At 35.3% G+C, this 16,906-nt stretch overlaps 1 protein-coding gene across 1 annotated transcript in view; it reads left to right on the top strand.

Moving 5' to 3' along the window:
* Positions 1-15,735, top strand: part of LOC129282244 (protein transport protein Sec24C-like) — a 28,088-nt gene extending 12,353 nt beyond the window's left edge. Inside the window, exons 9-19 of the mRNA XM_054918172.2 lie at positions 72-196; positions 547-738; positions 1,113-1,206; positions 1,681-1,797; positions 4,007-4,177; positions 5,376-5,618; positions 6,032-6,170; positions 6,916-7,034; positions 9,242-9,421; positions 10,606-10,887; positions 11,529-15,735. Coding sequence (XP_054774147.2) covers positions 72-196; positions 547-738; positions 1,113-1,206; positions 1,681-1,797; positions 4,007-4,177; positions 5,376-5,618; positions 6,032-6,170; positions 6,916-7,034; positions 9,242-9,421; positions 10,606-10,887; positions 11,529-11,669 — 1,803 coding nt within the window. The 3' untranslated portion in view covers positions 11,670-15,735. The remainder of the gene's footprint in view (positions 1-71; positions 197-546; positions 739-1,112; positions 1,207-1,680; positions 1,798-4,006; positions 4,178-5,375; positions 5,619-6,031; positions 6,171-6,915; positions 7,035-9,241; positions 9,422-10,605; positions 10,888-11,528) is intronic.
* Positions 15,736-16,906: the final 1,171 nt, after the last annotated feature.

Genomic DNA, 16,906 nt, shown 5'->3' with positions numbered 1-16,906 from the left:
GACTGCACACAATTAAGAATAAACAGACGATAATTGTTATATTGACATCTTGTCTATTTTTTTCTCTGCAGAACAACACACAACCGAACCCACCAGCTTACATCTTCATGATAGATGTAACATACCAGAGTATGAAGACTGGTATGGTTAACCTACTTTGTCAAAGACTCAAGACACTCTTGGATGATCTACCAAAGTAAGAAATGGTTCCAGTCTTTGAACTCAGGCTAAATCACACTAATGAATTCATAATGAATTTAAAATGGATTTGGGAGGAAGTGATTGACTATAGAAATTTGTAGATTACATAATAGGTGATGTTCGTGTCAATTTTTTGTCGCTAACATACAGTTGATGGGAGGATTCCATCCCCTGCCATTTGGCTGTTAATTGGGTCCAAATGTCACAGCTCTATTAATTAGATATACTTCTGAAAGTCAGTAAATTAAATATATTTCATAAAAGCAATATAGATATTTTCAAATGTGGTAGCAGCATTCATGATTAAGACTCGTATTATTCATAACCTTCGTATTGTACTTTCAGAGAGCATGGAGCAAAGGAGTCCAACATCAGGGTTGGTTTTGTGACGTATGACACCACGCTTCACTTCTATAATGTGAACAGCGCCCTCGCTCAACCTCAGATGCTGGTTGTGTCCGATATCAACGATGTCTTCATGCCTTTACTAGATGGGTTCTTAGTTCGGCTTTCAGAATCAAGGGCTTGTATCGAAAGGTAGTCTAACCCATTAAATTATTTCTTTTCATTGAAGTTTGACAAGTTTTGTTTTTGTTGGGAGTCTGAATGTAAACATTGTTTTCTTTGTGAAAGATTTGCAACTTGTGTAATATCCGCGAAGCAGTGGAATTTCAGAAATATTTGTTGTTCTTGGAACTTCTGGAATTAGAAATAATAGTATTGAATATGACAGAATATGCATGTTGTTGCTGAAAACAGTCGTGTTGTGGACTAGAGTTCCAGTGTACTGGACGCCTGTTTCAGTCATAGTACACAACTCCTTCATATTTCTCATAAATATCTTAATATTCAAGACTACTACATGCACTCATTATTTATAATTTTTTCTGGTATATTTTGTCATTTTGCAGCCTTTTAGATCAGATCCCAGAAATGTTTGCAGAGACGAGAGAGACTGAGTCCATGTTAGGACCGGTTGTACAAGCTGGTTTAGAGGCTCTCAAGGTGAGGAGCTTTTTGTTTTTACTCATTTATACCCCCTCGTTGACTTGATTTCTTTCTTTGGACAGGTAGGATGTTTAAGACATGCATTCTTTTCTACTTGTCAAAAGAAAATATTTTATCGATTTGTTTGTGGTATTATGTTCTATTGCAGGCAATCCTTGCGACTTTTATTGTTAAACTCACATCTCTCTCTACATCCGCAATATCTGTCATTGCTTCAGTCCCCTATCCCTCTATTATCAGGGATGTCTAATTGCCTACTTTGTTTTGTATTTTCCTTTGTATATCCCTTTGATCCATTCTTCCCAATTTTAATATATTTTTGTCTTTGACATCAGCCCTCTCTGAAAATTCAAAGGAATTCTGTGATTGGCCAGTTACCTGTCACAGCACTTAAACTCTATTTGTAAGCATTTTGAATTGGTCACTAATCTTGAATAACTGTTTGTAAGACTAATTTTTTGTTTTTTGTAGGCTGCTGATACGTCAGGCAAGCTCTTATTATTCCATTCATCGCTTGCAATCCTGGAAGCCCCAGGAAAGCTCAAGAACAGAGATGACAGAAAACTCTTGGGGACAGACAAAGAAAAGGTGAGGAAAACATTCTCTCTTTGGACATTTTAGCCTTCTTGATGTCATGCTCGTACCAAGACATTTTAAAATTAGATTCAATGATTCAGATATATACGATACCAAAGATTCAATCAAACTACTACATGTTAGACATTTATTAGGGCTAGTTTGGCATGTAAAGAAAGGGAAATATTTAGATTTGTTAAACCTATCTTAACTTTGCTATTTCAGACCAGTATATACTGGGGGGGGGTCAATTCAGATCTCGGCCGCTGATTGCGCACTTTGTACACGGAATCACGTTTTTGAGCAATTTCTGGTCTGACAGGCACCTACAAAATGTTGCGTAATTTTGGAACCGCGTACCCGGGCCTCGCAAATTTGGTCTCAAAAGATGCGCAAGACTTGAAAGTAAAAAGTCAGCGAGCGGCACGGTCATAATAATTCGCGCGACGGCGTAGTGACGAAATATATTGAGGGGGGTCAAATTGACCCCCCCCCCCAGTTTAATAAGGGTTAAAGTGCCTCATAATAGGAGGAAATATCATAGTTTAGTTTTGAAAGCAGCAGGATCTTAATCTGGTGACTCGCATTGTTGCAAGTGCCCTTTGGTAAGGTACAAAAAATATACACAATACCCTTTACATGTGGCCTAAAGTATGTGCGAAAATATGCCTTATTCAGACTGTTGACAACCGAAATCTGAAGGCAAGTCATTCCCCCAACCTTTCCATCTAAAAAAAATTTGGTCTGAAAATGAGGTTTACCATATCCCCAAGAAAGAGTGAAAAGTCATAAATTATCAGATTACTGTAATGCTTTATTGATCTCTTTTCGGTTTCTGATTTAAGCCATTTAACGATGCATAGAGATTACTCTCCTAAGGCTTGTGTTGGTTGGTTTATATAAATCTAATGTAATATATCTAATCTGAACTGCAGTCTTTACTTTTTGCAACGGTATCAGTTCTTGGCTCTAAGGCACTTCTCCAAACACTCTTCTTTCTATTATATTGTGTGCTTTGGAATCAAAAATTTCTAGATAAATGTTGCTATATACATGCCTATTATTATTTATCAGGCCTCTACAAAAAAAAAATTTGTCACTTGCCCTGTCGAGCAAGTGATGAAAAAATTTGCTTGCCCGATAGAAAAACTGCTTTCCCTATTTGTTTTATAATTTTTTTTTATGACGGCACTACTCTTATTTTTAAAGATCATACAAAATAACAACAATTGAGAACCATGTACAGTATAAAAGAACACACATTTGAAGGTATATTTTCAGCAACGTAGGCCTGAGTCATTACGATTATTTTGAATTTTTTTGCTATTTATAAATGGGGCTTAATTTAAGGTTTAAAAAAAAACCTTCACCAAAAGTTGCTAAAATTTCACATTTTGCATCATGAAATGGTCATTTATTTTCCATATTTCCTTAATTTTTTTTAAAAATTAGTTGGAAACTATCAAGAAAATTTAGAATATTCACCTCTCTCTTGTCTATTCTTCATCATTTTATGATGTTACACTTGGTCAATATTTTTTTTATTGTAGTCCGGCATGTAGACTTTCATGGTGTTTGCAGCATTGAACGTTGATCGTATCGTTTAATCGTTTTGATCCTTTTACACTTGGTCAACATGAAAGTCTACATGTGGGACCACAAAAATAAAAAAACATTTACCGAGTGTAACATCATCAGAAATCAGAGTAAAGAAAGAGAGTCAAGAAAGAGCTGAATATTCTTCATTTTCTCAGTAGTTTCCAACTCAATCAAAACAATTTCAAGGTAATATGGAAAATGATGGCCATTTCATGGATTTTTGCAAAATGTGAAATTTTAGCCACTTTTGGTGGTTTTTGCATCGGCAAATTGCTCAAGTAGCGCATGCGCAGTCATTGCACACATAGAACGTAAGATGCGATGGCACGGTTTTTCAAACGAGGTACCTGGCGATAAATTATTGGTAATTGGCACTGATTTCACATCAGTTTCCACTGTTTTTTTTACTGGTTTGACATAATCTGAGAGATAGTTGTGATTATCCAAAAGATATTGAAATTTAGAGGGTCTACTGATATTTTATTTCCAAAACAACCACTTGCCTGATCGGGCAATTGACTTTGAGAAATGCTTGCCCGCACTTCATTTTCACTTGCCCCGGGCAAGCGGGTTTGTCGCGCCCTGATTTATTAATATTTTCAGTTTATCCTTTTCTTTTCAGACCGTGTTGACACCCCAGATCAACTTCTACACCAAGCTAGGTCAGGACTGTGTGACAAGCGGATGCAGTGTGGATACCTTCCTCTTCCCAAACTCCTATGTAGATGTAGCAACGGTTGGTCAGGTCTCTACGCTCACTGGAGGACAGTGCTACAAGTACAGCTACTTCCAGGTATGTTGAAGTCTGCTGTCAAAGGATGGTTTTGTTATTACCATTATCATTGTTTGGCAGGTTCATTGATTGTAATCAGTTCTTTATTTCAAAGAAAAGCAGTGTATAAATGATGAACTAAGTGAAACAATTGAAAAGGTAACTATTAAATCCAGGTCCATGAACCTATACTGGTTCAAGGCAGGTTGAAATATACATAAAAAGTGATGCTATTGTACCTGTATTTTTATTGGATTGTGGAAATAAATAAATATTTTTTTTAAATGCAGTAATAATACAATTTTGAAAGATTACCGATTAGATACAAAGCAAGATTAACACTGGTTCTCCTTGCTGGCCAAGTTTTGCATCAATACAATCCATCATGAGAATGAATCAATGTAGTAATAGCCCAAAATGGTGGGTAAGAGGGAAGAGCTAAGTTGAGTTGAGTAAGAAGGGAGCCATAGATTTCCGATCGACTTCTGTGCTTTGCTTTTGTGGCAAAACATGCTTTACGTGAGGCAGCTATTTTTGATCTACCTCCCATTGCCTGATATCTAGCCCAATTTGTCTATTTTACTATTCTGCTGCTTAAAACTGCAGGTTTATTCAAGGTGGTCATAATTATTTCATTATTTTCGGTTCAAGAAAGGGAATGAATAATCATTCTAAACTAAATCTTGAAGAATTTCCATCAGTCTTTTTCAGGCATATCTTATACTGAACTTGAGTTCAATATCTATAATCCTGGAACAGAAATGTTTTAACAATTTTGTCTAAGATTTGAATGATCTGAGTATTTCAACCGTTTCCACATGATTGCAAGTTGAATTTTCACCTTCTTTATTAAAAAGCTTTATTTTTTTCATCTTAAAACATATTGGCCAGATTTCACAAAGGTGGTATGGAAAACCATCGATTGAACCCATGGTTCATGCAGATTACATTTATAAATTACGCTTATTTACCCCGTGTATAAAAAAATGTCCAATGCTGATGCGTACTTTTGTCACCGTGCGCCAAAATGATGGTTAAGTACGCTGTTTTATTCATGAGTCAACTGTTTTGAAGAGTGGACTCATTAATTCAAAACAGTGGACTCATAAATAAAATAACTTAACCATGGCAACTGGCATCATTTGTGAATTCAGGCCATAGTAGTCCTCTCTTAAAACTTGATGAAGAATTGTCAATGTTTCTCCATTCCTATTACCAGGCTGCCAACGATGGAGAGCGTTTTATCTCTGACCTCACCCGAAACCTTACCCGCGAGACAGGCTTTGATGCGGTCCTCAGGGTCCGTACCAGCACTGGCATCAGACCAACAGACTTCTATGGTAACTTCCACATGTCAAACACGACAGACGTGGAGCTCGCATCGATAGATTGTGATAAGGCGGTTACCGTGGAGATTAAACATGATGATAAACTACAAGAAGATGTAGGAGCATTTATTCAGGTCAGTGTTTTTGGATACCACCCCCTTTCCCCTGCTCTTCCAAAAAAGATGATAATAGTGCATTCATACCCTCCCAAATTACTGAAAATTTTTGGTATTTTCTGATTGGGAATTCTACCCAGATCAGAAAATACCAGGTATTTTGTTATCGTGAAAGCAAAGTACTTTTATTATCCCCAAAAGAAAATATCTGCACGTTAGGAGGTACTTTTCAAACTTCCAAGGACTTTTGTAATGTAAACATTATTTTAGGAAAAAGTGGACATTATATTGTCATACTGTGGTATTTTACATGTTGTTAGTGATGATAGAATGCCCAAACATGTAATATCACGCAGCCTCACTTGTTAGCTCACATGTGAATTTAGCATCACTTGTTTCGTTTCATGTACATCTTATTACCTTTTCTGTAGACTGCTGTGTTATATACCAGTGTAAGTGGTCAGAGACGACTACGTGTCATCAATCTCTCCCTCAACTGCTGTTCTCAGATGGCTGATATGTACCGCAACTGTGAGACGGATACCATCATCAACTTCCTTGCCAAATATGGTAAAATAATTGTGCAATTTAAAAGAAAATGTACCCTTGAAATCAGTTAGGAATAGTATAAAACAGAAAAAAAAATATCAAAAGAGAAGATAAATAGGGAAAACACAAATAAATGATAAGAAAGACATTAGCAATTGCAAAGTGAAATCACTAATGCTTTGGAGCTCCTCAAATTGACAATGTGCTACTCTGATTTCTCCTGTAATTATGAGACTCATTATTATCAACTTTGCCAAATGTTGGAAGATGCATCAGAGTCTGCATGAGTCAACCCTTTGTAAGTCGTATCAGTCGATGCATTTGTCAGACCTGTTGGATGTTTCAATAAGTTGTCTGTAAAATTGTACATGACTTTATGCATGACTGAAACATACATGTTCCTAGGTACAAACTCAGTTACATCGGGATAGATCATTTACCACATGAAAGGTGACCAGTCATGCATAAAGTCAGTCATAACTTATGAACAACTTTATGAAACACCCACCAGACTTACTCTTAACGTTTACTCAATCATTGGAATCCTGTTTACATGAAATGAGTTGCTATTTTGGGTAATACTCTTAAGAGTGTCTTGTTAGTGGGTTTTAGTTAAAATGACCTCTCTCTGCACATGCTCATAGTGTGTAACTTTGGGTTGTGCTGGGTCTTGGCTGAAGTCCACATCATGTTGACATTGTCGCCCTCTTCATCTGTTGACCTAAGAAAAACTTACTATTCATGTTATTTGTAATGTGTTCTACAGCTATCCGAGGTGTACTGAACTCCAACCCTAAAGCTATCAGGGATAGCGTCACTAATAGATGTGCCAACATCCTAGCATGCTACAGAAAGAACTGTGCTACACCCTCATCTCATGGACAGGTTTGTTTTTAATCTCATCCTCAGTTAGGCAAAGAAAAATGAATTGTTTCCATAACCCATATGACCTTAGTATAACCTCGCCAACCTTTATTGTCTCGCCTGCATATGAGCAGAGCGAGACTATAGGCGCCGCTTTTCCGGCGGCGTCGTCAACAATGAAATGTTGACTAAGGTTAAGTTTTTGAAATGTCATCATAACTTAGAAAGTATATGGACCTAGTTCATGAAACTTGGACATAAGGGTAATCAAGTATTACTGAACATCCTGCCTGAGTTTCAGGTCACATGACCAAGGTCAAATGTCACTTAGGGTCAACAAACTTTGGCCATGTTGGGGTTATTTGAGGAATTGTCATCATAACTTTGAAATTTTATGGATCTAGTTCATGAAACTTGGACAGAAGAGCAATCAAGTACCCTTGAACTTCCTGTGCGAGTTTCAGGTCACATGACTAAGGTCAAAGGTCATTTAGGGTTAACAAACTTTGGTAATGTTGGGGGTATTTGTGGAACTGTCATCATAACTTTAGAAGTTTATGGATCTAGTTCATGAAACTTAGACATAAGAGCAGCAATGTATCCCTGAATACCCTGTGCACATTTCAGGAAAATGGCCGAGATCAAAGGTCATTTAAAGGTCAATGAACTCGTGTTGGCCGTGTTGGGAGTATGTTTTGAATTGTCATCATAACTTAGAAAGTTTACGGATTTAGCTCATGAAACATCGACATAAGGGTAATCAAGTATGAATGATTGTTTTGCGCATGTCTTAGGTCACATGGTCAAAGGTCAATGGACCGGCTGTGGAGCGTTGTGGCCCAGTGGATTAGTCTTCGGACTTTGAAACAGAGGGTCGTGGGTTCGAATCCCAGCCATGGCATAATTTCCTTCGGCAAGAAATTTATCCACATTGTGCTGCACTCGACCCAGGTATTGTGAATGGGTACCCGGTAGGATTTTTCCTTGAACGCTTTAGCGCCTATTAATATGGCGGCTTAGCTACAGCCGGGGTAATAATATGATACCAAGTATCAAAGCGCAGTTGAGTATATGCACATAGTAACTGCGCTATATAAATGGACATATTATTATTATTATTATTTGGGGTCAATGGACATAATATTTTATTATCAATGGACATAATATTTTATTATCATATTAGTGTTTTCTTCTGTGAATAATTATTCATTAGCTTTTTTCAAAGGCAGCACTGCTGCTATATCGAATTGTGTAATGCAGGCGAGACTGCCAGAGGCATTCCACTTGTTTTTTTATTCAAATATGATTACCCCCCCCCAAAAAAAAATAATAATAAATAAATAAATAAGTAAATGAATAAAAAATCAAAAATATGCCGACTGACTCAATTTTAATCATTTTTTTAGATTAAAAAAAAAAAATATTCATGTATGATTATTCCGAAAAATGTGCTGACAGATCTCAATTTTCATCATTTTTTATTTTAAAAATAATATTGCGAAAAATTTGGCGATTGGCAGGGTAGAAACATTCATTTTAGCAGAAGGCCCTCTGACCAACCCTTAATATGTGCACTATTAATGATATCCAAGGAATACTCGCTTCACAAATGAGAGATTATATCAAAAGATTCTTCTTGCAGTAATATCCATTTTTCAATTTACTCTATATGAGATTAAAGGCCACCGCACGCCTTACGACTGGTCCACGAGCCGATTTTGGAACAAATGGCATTTTGCTCATTTTTTGAAAATGTAAATGAAAAGTATCTTTTTATTTGAAGTTCAGATTAACTGAAAGAATACTAATAAGACAATTTTGGATGATTGCAAGAATCTATTTTGGAGTGAAGGCCAAATTAGTCTCAAATCGTAGCCAATCATACGATTGCTATGACATCATTACGACTAGATATTAAATTCGCTTTTATTCTAATAAGGATGACAGCATAGTCGCAGATTTGAACATAAAGTTGATGATTTAGAAAATTACACAGTAAGGTAATAAATGTCTCAATAATAGCATCAAATTCTACTACGTTATATTCCAAAAGTGGGTCACAGACCAATCGTAAGGTGTGCTTTGGTCTTAAAAGATAAACTTATCTCAACATGGAGATAAATGGCTATTTGATAAATTTGCAATCACCAAGATGATAAACAACTCGAAACAATCAAATATATGTTGTCTATTGCCTTCTCATGTCATATCTTTTGCTTTCTGAACAGCTTATCTTACCAGAGTGTATGAAAGTACTCCCTCTCTATGTGAACTGTGTGATGAAGAGCGATGCTTTCTCTGGAACCACAGACATCACTACTGATGATAGGAGCTGGTTGATGCAGACTGTTCTATCCATGGATGTAGTCTCAACTCATGCATACTTCTACCCTAGACTCATCCCAGTTGTAAGTTACTAAATTGTTTCATTTCATCCATGATTATCAATCATGTTATTAAGTATTATTTCATTAAACTTGTTTCTAGGATTATTGCATTCTCATGACATCTTGTTCTTCCCGTTTTAAATCATTGATCCTCAAATCATCTAGCCTGATACAAGGACACCAAGTCCCTTGGCTAATGATGGATGTTTGGGAGGCTATATTATTGCTGGATGGCGCTTGTAAGTTATGTATGACTGGTGATCTATTCTTGTTTAAAATGAGAAAGTGGAGCTCAATTTCCTTTTACCCTCCTTAAATTTTGACAGACTAAAAAATTTGCTGTTTCATGTTAACAAGAAATTAAATGTATCAATATCAAATTTTATATAATCTGTTGAGAAACTGGTTTTGCAACAAAGAAAAAAAATCACCATTCTTTCATAGAATCATGCATAACAGGCAAAGAGCTTGATGATATAGGGTCTACCACTAAGTCTGAATTTGTTATTTTTAATTTAGAAAGAAGAAAAAGATATCATGGTAGATGTCTTAAAGGACAAGTCCACCCCAACAAAAAGTTGATTTGAATAAAAAGAGAAAAATCCACCAAGCATAACACTAAAAATTTCATCAAAATCGGATGTAAAATAAGAAAGTTATGACATTTTAAAGATTCGCTTAATTTCACAAAACAGTTATATGAACATCCTGGTCGGTATGCAAATGAGGCGACTGATGACATCATCCACTCACTATTTCTTTTGTATTTTATTATATGAAATATTCTAATTTTCTCCTGATTGTCAAGTGAATCAACGATTGATTCCTCACTGAATATATGGAATTAGCATTGTTTAATACTATATGGTTCAGTCAAGTTGGTCCTTATTGTCAAATCTGTAAAAAATGAAATAATGTATAATTCAAACAATGAAAAACAAAAGAAATAGTGAGTGATACACATCATCGACTGTCTCATTTGCATATCACTAAGTTGTGCATATCACAGTTTTGTGAAAAATAAGCGAAACTTTAAAATGTCATAACTTTCTTATTTTACATCCGATTTTGATGAAATTTTCAGCATTTTGCTAGTTTGATTTTTCTCTATTTATTCAAATCAATATTTTTCTGGGGTGGACTTGACCTTTAAAATATCACATTTGTTTGCATTTCAATATTTCTTCCTTCATCTCTCCGTCCAGCATGACATTGATGTGAACAGCGAAGACATCCCCAGCGCAGTCCGATGCTCCATTGAAAGATTCCAAGACCAAGGTGTTTACCTCCTTGAAAACGGTCTCATGCTCTTCATGTGGATTGGATTACATGTGAACAATGACTGGGTTCAGAACGTGTTTGGTGTAACCTCCCCCGCCCAGATCAATATCGAATCACATCAGCTGCTTGAGAGAGATAACCAAACGTCCAGGCGGCTGAGGAGTATGATTGACGTGCTTCGCTCGGAAAGACCGAGATACATGAAGGTAAATTGATGTCTTTATTAGTGATTTGATCCATTTATATAATTTGTATATTTGCACATAAAAAAAAATAAATTGAAGTGTTCATATTATCAAAACTTGAGGGGAGGATTAGGCAAGAGGAAAGAGAACAAATAATTTCCAAGGCGTAATGTAATTTTATTTTGACAAACAAAATAAAATACTCTTAAAAAAGACTTGAAATGACTGTATCAGCATGCTTTTCAAGACTAGGTACAACCAGTGGACATTCGTTCATGATTTTTCAACTGATTTGGCTCTATTGAGAAAACGTGGTGATAGACTGATTAGGGGTGAGCCGATGCCAACGTGACAAGAGTCCTCAAAAGTGTATGAATCCTTTTTTTAAGGAAGGTCATAACAATTTAAAATTGTGCTATTACATTGATGACCCGCTGTGAAATTTCGTTTCACATTCAGTCCTTTAAGTGTTGTGTATCCATGACCATAGATTTCAATGTCTGGTTCTCCTGTCAAATTCCATGCCAAGAAAATAGTACTTTTCAATGACATATATTTTAATGTACTTGCGGTTTTTCATTGTCGAGTGTATCTTAAATTGACGTACATATATAGTTCTGTTTAGAAATGAAAATTAACCTTCGACCATTGACCTCTTTCAGCTGACCCTTGTGAGACAGAGGGACACCCTGGAGCCATGGTTCAAGCATTTCTTGATGGAAGACAAGGGATCCAATGCCTCGGCATCCTACGTAGACTTCCTGGTCCATATGCACAGAGAGATCCGTAGTATCCTGAGCTGAGACCTGTCATGATGATCATCTTTGTATGATATCCTGAGATAAACATTAGCATAGTCTAGATCGTAAGTGTGAGGTCCTAGGTCTCTGTGATGTCTACGTGCTTAACCCGCTGCCTACTGGAATGGATGACCTCTGCACAGAGCATTGGGTAATGATAGAAGTCGGGAGCCAAAGGATTATGAGCCACCAATGTGGACCTAGACTTGATGTTTGGACTGAACAAATTGGTCAAATTTGAGATGAGAAATTGCCATATGAATATCCTAACTGGAACTTGAACTTGGTTGCTTTCCAAGCGATAACAATAACATAACACTGGTAGCACCGGTTAGATCGAGCATGAAATAATTTAAAAAGCTGTCATGGGCTTTTGAAGAGTTATAATCATATAACCATGAGAATTGGCCACAGCTTGGTGTTCAGAGGAGCCCATATCTTGGACGTGGAACTTGGGGATGGATGGCACATCCTTCAAGCTTAATACTCCTCAGGGAGTGGAGCAGGTGGGTCAATCATTCTAGAACTTAACTGATCGGGTTCATGTGATTATGATTAATCATATTTTGAAGGTTACAACAGAAGTATCGATATCATTTCATACATTATTGTTACTGTTATACTGCTGGGCAATTCATAAAGTATGTTGATTCGACTCCCTATATTTCTGACTGTAGTGAAATGGTTCATCTCTGTTTTCTATTTCATATAAAAAGCTGCAATGCTCTCAAATCATGGCTTGGATAGTTCATATATCGAAGTGAAAATGGGTGGTTGGATACAAAAAAAAATTACTTTATGGAATTGCCCTGCCTTGGAGTGAAACTAGACTGCCTAATTAGGTATCAAGTGCTTAGTTATTATTAAAGAATGAAACTGATGTTTATTTTGTTATTTTGGTCTTCAGATGGTATGTCCCCTAGCTTTGTTTTCAAATCATGTTTCCTACCAAGCAGTTTGGTATCATGTTTCCTAATATGATGTGATAGGCATGCTGTGGTTTAGCTTTTACCCTAATTTCCAAAGCTAACCATCAATGTCTCAACTTATTGCACTCATTGTTTCCCCCTAAGTTTGTTCATATTTTGGTTCAAGTATATTTTGTATTGTGTTGTCTGTCTGTGTGTGTTCCAAATTGTTTTTAATATGTCATTATTGTGGTGTTAACATTCCAAATTTGAAGTCTTTGCAAGGTGCCTGGATGGAGATTGCTCCATTCTTCTGTTAGGAAATGAAAATGTCTATAAGAAATCTGTCAAGAATGTGAAAGCCACACATAACAGTGGCGCTAGAAAGTTCGTGAACCCCTCCACAAAATGCACTTCTTTATGCTCAGTGTTGAATGTCGACAACAACACTACAATGTCCGGCAAGCCCAGAGAAACAAACTTTATTGAATGTAATATTTTCTCATCCCACTTCACAATTAAATATCTACAATATGGCAGAAATTGAACACTTTAAAATATGTTCATTTTCTGGTGGGGTTGACTAGCTTTTAGCACCACTATAATGACAGGACAAAATATTGAATATGAGTAGAACCTTTCATTTCTACTCTATTTGCAAAGACAGATGGATTGGATTTGATCAAATCAATTCCATAAAATATGTATACCCAACCCCCTCTATGTGGAACTTTCCTGAATGATTTGCCTCTCTTTTCTGGTTTATATGAAAGTTTGTAATGAGCAAGTTAACATGGCTTGGGCGATTATGAGGTAAGAATAGAGAAAAAGGGTGCTGGCTAAGAAAAATATATTTTATGGAATTGGACATTACACAATTGGCATATTTAGAATGTTTTCTGCAGCTGGCCTATAGACTAGAATCGAAGGCTTTACTTGTCAAGATTAGTTTGATAGGAATATACGCATGAAACAGACTAAAATATTGATAATTGTGAATATACAAAAAACAAACTAGCATAATCAAATTTCATCAACATTTGATAATAAGAGGTTTATTTTTATTTTTAAATTTATTCTATTTTCACTTCTTAAATTTTTTTTCCTATTATATGTATTTCTTCAGAATGTTTGTGTACACGTTGTGTATTTCTACTTAAATGTTGTAATAATAATCTATATGAGGAAAATCAGATTACCGAACGAACGAACAAGCAGTTTCCGTCCTTGTCTAAAAGTTTGATATTGCTGTGCATTTAAAATGTTTTAAAAATTATCATGAACTTAACTGCCTAGATGCTCAAAATTGTAATAATGAGTAAGAGTCAACTTATGTAATGCCCAATGTCTGCTAATAATTACTCCACTCCTAAAGATTCTTTTTAAAATGCAACTACAGAAAATAAAGTTTATTACTACTTTGTACAACATCTTTTAACTAAATGTATCTGCATTTAGAGCTTTACTTGTTGTGAACTTGACTTTATCTCCATAATTGAAAATGATGTCTTCACAAGTTTTGATTTTCTGAATGTATTTAAACCTATTTTTGTTGTTTCCAGGGTTGGCAAGCAATAAATGTCAAGTAAGATCTATTTTGATACCCAAATAATGTTGCTATTTGAGATAAATATCATTCTATGGTATCTATGGAACAAATATAATGTTGGCTGATATGTGTAAGGATTCATACTTTTTTCCATACAAATGTTTTCAAATATTATTTTTCCTGTGGTACTTTATGAATCGTTTCTCAATATGAATTTTTGTTTCATACCAGTTGTAATGCTTCCTCCAATTACTTTCCACTTTCCACAGATACTGATATTAATCAGCTGTGATTGCAAATTATCTTTCATGCATTTGGGGTTTGTTTTGTGTTAGTTTCATTGGTTATTTTATAGAAAAGCCTGCTTTCAGCTACAATTCTTGCACAATGCAAGAAATTTGTCTAATTGCAGATTAATATCTTCCCATTTGTTGTGAATGATATCTCAGAAGATCGACATGGTGTCCACTGTCCAAAGTAAAGCATAAAAGGGGTGCTCAAGAACCATCTTTTGCAATAAATTTGGCAAGAAACATATTTGCAATTGACAAATCAATTTCAACTACTAGTAAAGCAAATTTTCTTTTCAAGAAGCAGACCAACAATCGAACCTATATTTGCAAGATTTAAGATTGAATTGGAGGATTCGCAATTGATTGAAATTTTCAGGTAGTACAATGTGAAAATACCTTCTTAGACAGTGCACCCTTTGTTCAAAAATGGGCATTTCTACAAAATATTCATGCCCGACCCCCAGATTTTTAGTTCAAATTTGTCCATGTGATCAATTTTCTTGGCTTGTGTAATGGGAGTTTGACATTAAAAAAAGCTCAATTATTTTAATGGAATTGTCCAGGTTTTAACACTAATCAAAACTTAACATTTGTGGAATCTGTGTTTTGTATTTTTGTTGAGGGTCACTGTTGAACTTTAACCCCTTGACTTTGGTTAGCCGATCACCCTTGTATTACACTCTCTAAATTGATAACATCTAGTCACTGTTTAAAAATGCAAATTGGCAACTATTTGTAACAATTATGCCATTTTCATACATTTTAACTGATGTTATGTCCATAGTCAAATTCATTCAAAGCATGAAAATGAATAGAAAGATATAAATTGTTGCCAATTTAAGGAGACGAAAACAGTGTACCTGTAGGTGATTGTGTTAAACATATGAGAATAAAATAATTCCATTAATAGTGGATTATAAAATTTCCAGATGGCAAAACAGATGAACGATTAATTTGTCACAAATTGAGAGATATGGTTAGGTATATACCGCAGCATATTTATGTAAAAAGCTAAATATATTTCTTTTAAAAGTGTTTATGTTCAAAATTAGAATTGTAAAAAAAAAAAAAGAAGAGAGATATAATAAGTGGTATGTATGTGGTACATTTAGAGACCTATTTTTTACTCTATAAGTTTCTGCTTCATTTACTATCTTGTCATAATGAAATCCAAGATGAAATTGAATCGTATCACAATAGAGATGTTATGTTGTAGAGTAGAATGATTAGTCGAAACTCGAAACATATCAATTACATACATGTACAAGCATAATGTATAAAGAATATTAAATTTGCTGGTATTTCAAATACAAAGGAAATGTGTCTATTTTGAACTTTATTTCTGTGTTTTGTTGATGAGTGGTATTTGAACAATTTTTTTTTTTTTAATTTGGCTTTTTAAAGTCCATCATTTTCTGTTCACTCTTGAAAAATTTAATATTTTCGATCAGTAAAATCAAGAACTTGAAGGTTGAGAAAGTATACAATTCTACTATCTGTTTTGTATCACCCATATGGTCAAATTCTAGTTTGTCTTTAACCTCATGTGTTACCTACTAACAAGTTTGTCCAATACTCATCAATCCACTTACAATTTTGTCTAAATCCCAGTTGGGCTATACCCATTTCATCTAATATCCGTTTAGTCTAACACCATTTAGTCCATGTGATCAGATGAACTGTTTTGATCCAATATTTAACCAAGTGCACAAATTGTGAGTAACCAAAGTGGAAATTAAGATCATCTGGACATCAGACTGACCAATTCTTGATTGGACCAAACAGTACAACCATGTGGGGCTAGCCGGAACTGTGTTAGGTGAACTGAGAATTGGACAAGTTTGATGTTCTTTTAATTACTCACATTAATTAGAACATAGCAGAAATCTGCTCCTGCTATTGAAGTATGTCCACTAGAAGAATGTATCCAGAATTAGAGAGCAGAATTTCAGTTTCTATTTCTAAAGACTCTTAATTCAAGGTAATCTCAAACCACCCTTCCATCACATCTTAAGTGATCATGAACATATCTAGTCAAAGAATTGGCTTTCCAATCTCACTTTCTCTTTCATTTCTCCTCCTCCATCCCTCTCACTCTCTCCCTTTCATCTCTCTCCTTTAAACAATTCCACACTGCACATCACAATAAAGATTATTCAAATTCAGAGGGTAATTATTCAAATATTACATGTACACATGCATAAAATCAGTCGCCATTCAAATTTACCAGATTAAGAGAGAGCAATTCCTCAACTTTACACCCCACTCAGACAACTGATACGCATGACTTGACTAATCAATCCAGAAAACAACTATTACAGGTTCCATTTTTCTATGTTTTGGTAAAAATTATTGAAGTGAATGAAAACCTATCACTTATTTAAAAACAATTGCATAGCCTACAAAATGGATTTTCAAAATGACCAAATCCAGTGCACTCGCCTAAAGCATCAGTCACAAATGGGGAGAAAATGGAATTTGTACCTGTTG

This window comes from Lytechinus pictus, chromosome 18 (assembly GCF_037042905.1).
Source record: "Lytechinus pictus isolate F3 Inbred chromosome 18, Lp3.0, whole genome shotgun sequence".
NCBI lineage: Eukaryota > Metazoa > Echinodermata > Echinoidea > Temnopleuroida > Toxopneustidae > Lytechinus > Lytechinus pictus.
The sequence above is the reverse complement of the archived record's forward strand: the minus strand, read 5'-3'. Positions and strand labels throughout refer to the sequence as shown.